This window comes from Nothoprocta perdicaria, unplaced genomic scaffold (genome assembly GCF_003342845.1).
Source record: "Nothoprocta perdicaria isolate Ctin4 unplaced genomic scaffold, notPer1 scaffold_97, whole genome shotgun sequence".
NCBI classification, from domain to species: domain Eukaryota; kingdom Metazoa; phylum Chordata; class Aves; order Tinamiformes; family Tinamidae; genus Nothoprocta; species Nothoprocta perdicaria.
The window spans coordinates 1824347-1834254 of record NW_020456276.1 but is presented as its reverse complement, the minus strand read 5'-3'; the positions used below and the strand labels follow the sequence as shown (position 1 = coordinate 1834254).

The 9908-nt window shown below is 52.8% G+C and overlaps 2 protein-coding genes across 2 annotated transcripts; one reads left to right on the top strand and one right to left on the bottom strand.

Annotated features, from left to right (window-relative positions):
• The first annotated feature begins 568 nt into the window (after nt 1-568).
• TAF8 (TATA-box binding protein associated factor 8) lies at nt 569-4941 on the top strand. The gene is made up of 8 exons (XM_026053167.1): nt 569-625; nt 974-1130; nt 1322-1420; nt 1691-1753; nt 2226-2350; nt 2658-2805; nt 3130-3272; nt 3774-4941. Exons 1-8 carry the CDS (start codon nt 593-595, stop codon nt 3915-3917), a joined length of 912 nt encoding a protein of 303 aa, XP_025908952.1. The 5' UTR covers nt 569-592; the 3' UTR covers nt 3918-4941.
• Nucleotides 4942-5648: 707 nt separating this feature from the next.
• PIFO (primary cilia formation) lies at nt 5649-9218 on the bottom strand. The gene is made up of 6 exons (XM_026053082.1): nt 9197-9218; nt 8731-8873; nt 8316-8414; nt 6521-6648; nt 6122-6249; nt 5649-5719 (listed from the first exon to the last, which is right to left on the bottom strand). The coding sequence occupies exons 1-6, from the start codon at nt 9216-9218 to the stop codon at nt 5649-5651; spliced, it is 591 nt and encodes a 196-aa protein (XP_025908867.1).
• Between the last annotated feature and the right edge of the window lie 690 nt (nt 9219-9908).

Sequence of the window (9908 nt, the reverse complement as noted above, 5' to 3'; positions counted from 1 at the left end):
GGACGCGGGCCCCCGCGCGGGCCTGGCAAAGCTTGGCTCAAAGCGCGCCTCGCGACAGGAACGCCCGGAGCGCTCCCCCGGCTGCGGGGCTCTCGGTGCAGTGCTGGTTATTTCCATGCTTTTTTGGGGAAATCATTCGGAATGCACACGGATGGACACAGAGGAGCGTGGAGCCGAGGACAGGCCCTGCTCTCGCCGCTCCTCCCCAGCCGCGCGGGGGAAACGGCAGGCGCGGGGCTGCGTGGGAGCCGCCGCCGCGCGCCGGGACACGGCGTCCGCGTGGAATTCGGCCCCGTGTCACCTCCGGCGGGACACGGATGGCACCGCACGCCCGCGGCCCAAGCGCCAGGAGGGCCTCGCAGCTGGGCCCTGGCGGCCGCTCGTGGCTGGGGGAGCGCCGGGACACGCGGGCCCCGGGGGACACGCACGGGACCCCACGGGCCGCCCGCGCCCCCTCCCCGCGCATGCGCGCTGCGCGCCCCGCCCCCGCGCGCGCTCCCTCCTGCTACTACAAACCCCACAATGCCCCGCGCGCGCCTCCCCCGCCCTTTTCGCCCCGCCGCGCCTGCGCACAGCCTCACACSGCTCCAAGATGGCCGACGCGGCGTCCGGCAGCTCCGGCACGGTAACGGCGCCGCCCTGCCGGCGCGCGGGGCCCGGGCGGGAGGGCGCGGCCGCGGGGCCCAGAGGGAGGCCGTTCCCACCGGCGGCGGCGCCGGGGCGGCCGCGCCCCCTCCGCAGCGCTTGTAGGCGCGGGGATGGGGAGAGGGGGGCGCTGATTGGCTGAAGCGCCGGCGGCGGGCGGGGCCCAACGGCGGCATCCCATTGGCTGCAGCTCCACTGTGGCGGGAGGGGAGGGGGGGCAGCACCGGCGTTTTTAAAGGGGCCGCGTCCCGGTTATGGGAAGCCCTGGGGGAAGGGGCGGTACCGGCGGTCCCGGTCCCGGTCCCGTCCCTGATCTGTCTCTCCGCAGAGGTCCGGCAGCAAGCAGCCCACGACGCCGGCCGATAACTACTACCTGGCGCGGCGGCGGACGCTGCAGGTGGTGGTGAGCTCCCTGCTCACCGAGGCGGGCTTCGAGAGCGCCGAGAAGGCGGCCGTGGAGACGCTCACCGAGATGCTGCAGAGCTGTGAGTGCCGCGGGCCTCGTGGGGTCCCTGCGGGTGCCGAACACCCCCGGGATCGGGGGTTAGCTAAAAACGCCCTCGGAACGGGGTGTCCCAGGCCGCGGTCGCGCTGTGTCACCCTGCGGTCGCTGCCTGGAGAACAAGCCCACGTTGATGGTTCTCATGTTTCTGGTGAAACGACGTTTCTTTGCCAGATGTTTCCGAGATCGGAAGGAGCGCCAAGTCCTACTGCGAGCACACGGCGAGGACGCAGCCGACGCTGTCCGACATCGTGGTGACCCTTGTCGAAATGGGTGAGCAGCCCCCAGAACGAGCAGTYCTGGCCGCCCGTGCTGGCCAGGCGGCCTCCGTGCCTCCCCGCTGGGACAGGGCCCTGCAGAGGGATCCCTGCGGGGGATGCAGTGCGAATATAACAGGCAGCRCCCCGTTTTTGTTCGTATGTACAGCGGAGCCCTTGGCAGGATTTTGCTTGACTTCTGTCTGAGTAGAGTGAGGCCTCAGGTGAGGGCTTCTTTTGGCAGAACAAACTCCTGGTGTGATTGCTGTTTCCTTCTCTGTTTCAGGATTCAACGTAGAGACGCTCCCTGCGTATGCCAAGCGCTCCCAGAGGATGGTCATCACTGCCCGTACGTGGGAATTCCCTTCTCTTTGTACACAGGAAATTGGAGAAAACAAAAACAAAACAAAGCAAAAAGACCTCTCCTCCTGACATCCAGAGAGCTGCTGCTCTGCTGGTGGATGACACAGTCTGGTGTTTCTAGATGGACAGCTCCCATTAAATAAATTCTGTAGTGACTATGTAATCRGTTATGGAAGGATACCCTCGAACAAATGGGTGTTGTTTGCCTTTGCTTCAGCGTCCCTGTTGCACACAAGACTCTGAAGGTGGTTTTCTCTTTTGTGTGTAGAAGAGAGGACTTGAATAACTGTTGTTCTCTGTTCAAACACGATCTGCAATTACTTATTATGAAAAACGCTCTCTTCCTTTTACAGGACCTTGAATCTTGGGTCACAGCTCAGTGTAGKTAACACTTCCTCATGCCTGGCACTTGGCAGAGTTAAGCTGATCTCTGTTTGTGGATGTTTTTTGAACCRTAGCTCCTGTGACCAACCAGCCGGTGACTCCGAAAGCCCTGACAGCCGGACAGAACAAGCCACATCCATCCCACATCCCCGGCCACTTCCCTGAGTTTCCAGATCCTCACACCTACATCAAGACGCCAGTGAGTGAGAGAGACTTTTTGTGTCATTTGGAGTTTATTTGGCGTCAATAATATCACTAGTTGGTGTATTTTTATTGTGGCACTGCCACTTTTTATCCAAGACATCAGGTTGCCTGACTTCAGTTGCTTAAAGTTTGCAGGTAACTCTCGCTGTAGATTTTAGCCTGGCTACCRTGTAGGTGTCTGAGAGGCTTGTGAATACTGAAAGTCTGTGTTTGTAGTATCGAAATCTCAGTGATGTTTTGAACTACAGCAGGTTGCACCGCATTGAGTGACAGAACTTTCTTTTCCCTTCCTTGCTCCACAGACCTATCGGGAGCCAGTTTCAGATTACCAGGTGCTGCGGGAAAAGGCAGCATCCCAAAGACGGGATGTTGAAAGAGCTCTCACGCGCTTCATGGCAAAGACAGGAGAAACACAGAGCCTCTTCAAGGATGACGTTAGCACATTCCCACGTGAGTTACCTAGGAAAATTAGTGCCTTAAATGATAGTTACCTCACTGAGTRTGCCTTTATAGATCATGTTAGTGCAGGAAGTGAATGCTGAAGGATCATGTTGCGTTTGCCCTGGCAAGGAAAGCAGGGAAATGAGGATTTTTCCATTATGAACAAGGGTAAAGAAGACAGAATTCAGAATCAAAACTAGTTTTGCCAGGTTGCAGACTGCCACCATGACCAAAGGCTTMTCCTGATGTTGGAAAAGGCCTTGGCTAATGAATGCCTCTGAATTGAGGAGGTTTCTCCCAGTTTGCTGACTCTGTCCTTTTCTCCAACCCTAGTGATTGCTGCCAGGCCTTTCACAGTACCCTACCTGACAGCTCTTCTTCCCTCTGAGCTGGAAATGCAGCAAATGGAAGAAACAGATTCATCTGAACAAGACGACCAGACTGACACAGAGAACCTCCCCCTGCACATTACCACGGTACGCACAGCTTCCGAGAYGCACAGGTCCCTTGGGCCTGACTTTCTTAGACTTGTGAAACCCGGTTCTGCTTTGTCTGTCTTCCTTGCAGCTGGGCAGAGTGGGTGGGAAATGGCGAAGTGGGTTGCATTTTATAGCATTTTATAGCACCTCCCCAGGTGTAAATGTCTAGCACTGTCATGGTTCCCTAATTTCCTCCAGGGTGCACTGTATAATGAGATTCTTTGATGCTGGATCGTGTGCTTTCAGGGCAACCTTCATTTCAGTGTGAGAGGAGAGAGGACTCCATGACATCTTGCAGTGTTCCCAAAGAAGATCTGCTTTTGCTAGAAATCAAAAATCTGCACTTTTAATACAGCTCCTTGTCTGCTGCAGTTTATGTTGGTTGCCTTTTTGATGTGTTTTACCCCTAGGCTCTGTGGTGTTTGAACCATTTCTAGCCTAACTTTGTTTATGCTGGTGKTTTTTTTTGTTTTGTTTTGTTTTTAATTAATGTGTCAGGATGATTCGGGACCTGAAAAAGAAAATGCTTCAGTGCTACAGCAGAACACCTCCCTGTCGGGCAGCCGGAACGGGGAGGAGAACATGATCGACAATCCTTACCTCCGGCCCGTGAAAAAGCCTAAGATTCGCAGGAAGAAGTGAAGTGCAGCCAGCTGACTGCCCAGAGCAAGAGGAGCCCAGTTTTCGGGCTGTCCTGGCTGTCACCACTGCTGCTGTAGATGAGAGACATGGCACAAGACAAGAGGAACAAGCAGGCTGCTAGAGCGGCAGGAGCAGGGATGTGATCTCTCCTGCACTGTCATCCTGTCCTGCAGTGCTCCCTATTCCCCTCCACTCCTGCTGACGTGGAACGGTGAATAGTCAATGGCCTTAAAGGCATTTGAGGCCACCTGGTTACAGATAGGAACAGTCTTGGTTATTTTTGTTCCTTGTTTCTGTGTCTAAGGAGAACAGGCACACAGGTCCCTCCCTGCTGCTTAGTGCTTCCCAGCAGACACTACAGGATACAAGGACATAATTTGTGGCTGTCTCACAGGTTAGAAGAGAAACTGACTCAGTCTGGCCTTAGAATCCAAGCAGCATGTGTAACAAACAGAAGAAGCCCACAGAAGTTTTCTGTTTTTAAGCTATCTTTGTATTGTTGGCAGGTAAAAGCAAATAGACTCTTCTAAACTGAAGGTGTTTGATATGTTGGTAGGAGAGCAGTGTGTAAGTACAGAACCAAGATGGCATTTTACGAGCATYTTACTGACTACAGCTGCACTTGTAACTTAAGCTAAGTGTAGTGTTTACACTGCTCTGCTTAGAAGTTATTTTCCAGCAGAATGTATGTTAGGATGTAACAGCTGCTTCGGGGCATTTTTCAGTTCCAAAGTTAGTTCCAACACAGCACAAATCCCTTGAGACTTCAAGCCCTCGCCAGCTRTTTGAAAAAAGCTGTGCTGAAAGTCTTGGTATATGGAATAAAGCGGTATCRAGTTTACAGTCCAGAGGGTCATTCTGTTGTTCACATTTTTTTATTTTATCATTTCTCAGTTAAGAACTTTTATCCACAGAGTTCTCCCCCCACCCACCATGTTCTTGCGAGCAGAATCCTTCTTTTCAGCAGGGAAAATGAATGATGATGGGAGTTTTGTGATCATTAGCTAACTTGTGAGGCCTTTCCTTTAATCTTCGGAGCCTTTACTTGGGCAAAACATGGGTTGAATTCCTAAGACAAAAGGCTCCTCTTTGGTCCAGATCTGCATGTACCATTGTCATTCCTGCTGGTGCCTTGGTTGTACAGAATAACGAATGTACAGAGATCCATTGTGTATATGTGTATATATAAAAAAAATCTATTTTTCTTTATTCAGATTACACATTTTTTCATGATTGCAAAAATCCCTCACTGGGTAGGGGAAAAAATGTAGAGTGAAAATAGTGAGGTTTATGTTCATAATAAAAGAAGTTTTATGTCCAACAAACAAAATTGATTTGACTGAGTCCTTGGCATCTGGAAAGGCTGGGAAAGCGTGTGAACAGTGTGTGGATTGATTTTCTTTTTTTTAATTTTTAATTTTTATTTGGGAAAAAAGCCCCCTGTGGTGGCACAGAGTGGCAGGGAGAAGGGGTGTCATTTTGTGGAAGTGCTCCCACAGCAACGTGGGGAAATGGGAGCTGCAGAGAAGGACACAGCATGTGGGGCCAAGTACTCAGCGAGACCAGAGCTACCCGCTGCTCTTCCCTTCCTAACCCTTTTTATTTATTTATTTTTTTAATGGAAATATGATATTTGGAAAACACAGAAGTGGCCAAAACCTCTTTTTGAAGCCGTTTTATTTTGGGAGGCAGAGCTAGAGAGGCCCGAGGCGGCCGTTGGAGCACGGAGGCTCAGCCGTAGTACAGGCTCAGGTAGGCCACGCGGTTGCGAYGTTTCCTGAACTCCTTGTCTGCCACCAGCTAAAATAAAACCCGTCCTGTTAGACCGTCCTCAGCGTGTCGCTGCCAGGAAAGGGCTTTTCCAGCCTCAACCACTGTTTTAAGTTGGGAATATTTTCCTCTCAGGAGAGCTGCACGGGGAAGTCTGCACGTAGGTGCCCATGTTTTGGCTAAAATCTTACTTTTAGATCAGACTTCTTAACAGAAAACTTTTTAAATTATTGCAGATATTTCCTCCAAATTTGGTTTCAGCAGAGCGGGTATCTGATAGGCAGTCGCCTTGTAGCTTGTGTCCCAGGCTCGTACAGCCACATTCCCAGCAGGACAGTGAGGAGAGGCTGACAAAACGCCTTTAAATAATCCCCTGYTTTCCTTTGCCAGAAGTATCCAACAAGGAATCCCATCCCCTTACCCTGCCCATGTGTTGGGTACCTCTGTTTTTAGTGTCTTCTTCACCGGCTTTGGCACTAAAGCCCAGTCTGGTGACCCAAACTTCATCGGCCAGGTGATTTTTTTGTGCAGCAAGAGCTTGTCTGCTTCGTAAGTTCCAGGGCTAAAAAAGATATAGGCACCATATCACAAAGTTGGAACTGGAGTGCGATGCTTGCGGCTGCTRATGTCCCGGTCCTGCCTTAATCCTTGGGAGAAACGCATGTTGTGGGCTCCTAGTCACCATGCTAGGTGAAAGACTAAACCACAGGGGAGCTTTTCAAACGTAAGGTAGGTTACTGGGAATGCAGCTGCCCGTCTCCCACTTGTGCCTTAGTATTTGACTCTGTTAGTGCTCTTGCTAACTACTAAAGCTGTGAGAGGAGTTGTGTTACCCTGGGAAAAATTCTCTTTCCAAAGGCTTCTCTGGAAATCGTGGTGTTTTCATGGAAAACGGGGCATAGGCAGACAGACGTTTTCTCTCCCACTGTGACTGGTACGCTCCCGGGCCAGGAGTCACAGCCTGTAAGAGAGAAAAWTTCAGTACAGAAGATTTTATGTCCTGCACAACATTTCTACGTGGTCAGCAGCCCCCTGGATACTATAGACTGCTATTCAGTGGATACCCGGGATGCTCTGCTAGTGTAAAACAGCAGAACAAGGTAAATTCGCCCTCACTGCTGCTTCCCCCATGTTGCCTCTGCCATCTCTCCCTCTGTACTGCCATTTTACAGAGTTAGGCCAGGTAACATACCGTGTTGGTGAGGCAGCAGGTCCTTGATTTGCCTCAATAAGGTGGATCGAGAACTGGCTGGGTGGCAGAGCCCAGAGCGTGGTGATAAATGGGGCTGAGYCCAGTTGGAGGCCTGTGGCCGGTGGTGTCCCCAAGGGCGGTACTGGGCCCGGTGCTGGTCAACTTGTTCATCAACAACTTGGACAAAGGCACAGCGGTCACCCTGAGCAAGTTTGCGGATGATCCCAAGCTGGGTGGAGTGGCCGACACTCCAGAGGCCTGTGCTGCCATTCAGAGGCACCTGGACAGGCTGGGGAGTTGGGCAGAAGAGAGAGTTGGCCAAGAAAACCAATGGGCTCCTGGCTGCATCAGGAGGATGTTGCCAGCAGGGCAGGGAAGGGATCCTGCCCYTCTGCTCAGCTCTGGTGAGGCCGCACGTAGAGGAGCACTGGGGGCAGTTCTGGGCTCCCCARGGCAACAGGGACATGGAGCTTCTAGAGAGGGTCCAGTGGAGAGCAACAAAGATGATGAAGGGACTGAAGCATCTCTCATATGAGGAAAGACTGAGTGAGCTGGGCCTGCTTAGCCTGGAGAGGAGAAGACTGAGAGGGGATCTGATCAACATGTATAAGTGYCTGAGGGGAGAATTWAGGGAGGAGGGGGCCAAACTCTTCTTGGTGGTGACCAGTGACAGGACAAGRGGTAAKGGGTGCAAGTTGAMACCCAGGAGGTTCCATCGCCATGTGAGGAGGAACTTCTTTAGTGTGAGGGTGCCAGAGCCCTGGCACAGGCTGCACAGGGAGGTTGTGGAGTCTCCTTCTCTTCCAGCCCGCCTGGATGCAACTGGATGCCCCGTGCTCTGGGTGTCCTTGCTGGAGCAGGGGGTTGGACTAGATGATCTCTAGAGGTCCCTTCCCACCCCAACCACTCTGTGGTTCTGTAATATGTTCATGTGTGTGTGTTTGTGATGTAAAGGAACATGTGAGGCTCTGTATTTGTTGTTGGAGCTCATGTGAACAGTCAGCACGCTCGAGGCTCAGTGCAGGAGTTTACCTGCCCTTAGGTTATGTGTAGGGAGAGCTATGGCTACTATATGTTAGGTCTATTTTTGACTGTCTACTAATGTCACAGATACGGAAAAGAATGGTTTTCCAACCCCTCTCATTGTCCAGGTCTGTTTCTGAAGAAAGTCCTCACCACAAATGGAAGGGAGAATAAAAAGCGGGAGTAGCTGATGTCTGCAGGGGATGCAAAGCTCTTGAGGGACTTGCCTGGCCCCCTCGGGCCTGCTGCATTATTTCGGTTCTCTTTCTCCAGTGGAACTGAAGCAATATGTGGATCTCGAGCGCTGTGCACAAGTGAACTCCACCTCCGGCAAATGCAACCAAAGCTGGTGGGAACRGACTGCAAATTCCTGTGGGTTGTGACTGTGCTGCTTTGAAGAGCACTCGTCTTACCTGTGATTCCGGCATGAAACGCTGCGCTGTTCTCGCCCCTACCACATAGCCTTTCTTACTTAGTGGCTTGTGAGCCAGGGAGTATACCAGGCTGCTTTTCTGCAATTCAAAAGCAGAAACATCTTACCGACATTTTTAAGACACCATTTTCAGCAAAATAGGTCATTCCCTCTAATTTCTCTACTTTATCCTAAATTTAGAGTGTTAGGACACTTTGGAGCTTTGAAGACCAGTACATCTAGTCGTATATTCCAGGATGAGAGTGGCCTTTCCTAGTATYTGCATAGCCCTTCTACAAAGGCTTTGCAGGACACGCGTTGGGATGCCACGTCTGRCTGATGATGGTCTTATTGCTGCTATAGGGTTGGTCTGCTGTAAAGGAAAAGCTCTGAACGTGAAAATCCAAAAAACTCACCTTGTGGTTCTGATAACAGCCTGGCCCAAGCCAAGCCTCTCCTCTGATCGGGACGAGCTGGATGCCCAGTCTGTCTGGTGCGTGGTGGAAAGGGAACAGTTTCCGCTCCTGACACGACCCAAAGGAGATCCGCTTCTGGATATCTGTGAGGTCAGGGGAGGCGAATGCCACCAGTGGGAGTCACCCCCGAAGAGACAACAACTTGCTGCTTCCCTTCCTTTCCAAGTATGCTCCGCTTCCTTGGCACCCCCCTCTCTCCCAGCTGGCAATTTCCCCTGCCCACAGATATTTAGGAAGGTTCTGCCCCTCCCRTGGCTCTTCACAGCCAGCTCCAAGGCTTCTTTGTCACCAGACACGCAGAGAGGTGCCCTGCAGACTGCGGGGAGCAGAGCTGGTGASCCCAGGGCGCTGTGAGAGGAAAGCCCCTGTGCCCATGGCAGTGTGCCCGGGTGCCGTGCACRCTCACCGCTGAGCTCCAGCTCGTCCATGGCGCTGCCAGTGGCACGCACAGCGTCCTGGTGTCACCGCACTCCGTCCTGGTGTCACCATGTGTGTRCTCCGGTTGCTATAGACACGGCGGGGCGGGTTCAGCGCTCAAGGGAATGCCGGTGTCTGCAGCTCCGGGCAGGACGGCTCCTAAAAGCCCTGGCGGGTTGTGGTTCCCGGCAGGAACCATCCTGCCAGGGGCACAGAGGGCTGAGCTGGCTTTATGGAGCCCTTGGAAAGAGTCAGGGTGGGGAGGGACGAGATGGGACTCTGTGGCTGTGTCTGAAACAGCATTTCCTACATCCAGGAGATCTATCCGCGYGCGCATCCTCCTCACGCAGGAGCTGTGTGTGCATGGGGGTCAGCTGTGGGGGGCCTCTGGACAGCCGCTTCTTGGCTGTGCAGCCAGGTTCCTTGTCTCTGGGCTCTCTCTCAGCACAGCCTGATATTCCCCAGCTCCTCCTCTCCTCCTCTTCCCCCTGCCTGCTGACTTGCCTGCTGGGACAGCAAAAAACCCCTGGAAAGAAAACAGTGTGGGGCTTTGGAAGTCCAGCCCCAGYGGATTCCTGCTATTCCCTGAGCACGGGTGTAAGTCTCAAGAGGGAACCAGAGAGCGTCAGAATAGTAAGAGCAAGATGATTCCAAGCAGAGAGGATTGTTGCTGTTGGAGAACTCTTTATTTCATCATTACA

Coding starts and splice junctions, on each gene's coding strand:
- TAF8 (XM_026053167.1), top strand. CDS start 593: ATGGCCGACGCGGCGTCCGGCAGCTCCGGCACG. Junction 2,351..2,657: donor ACACCTACATCAAGACGCCA/GTGAGTGAGAGA, acceptor CTTGCTCCACAG/ACCTATCGGGAGCCAGTTTC. Junction 2,806..3,129: donor TGACGTTAGCACATTCCCAC/GTGAGTTACCTA, acceptor CTCCAACCCTAG/TGATTGCTGCCAGGCCTTTC.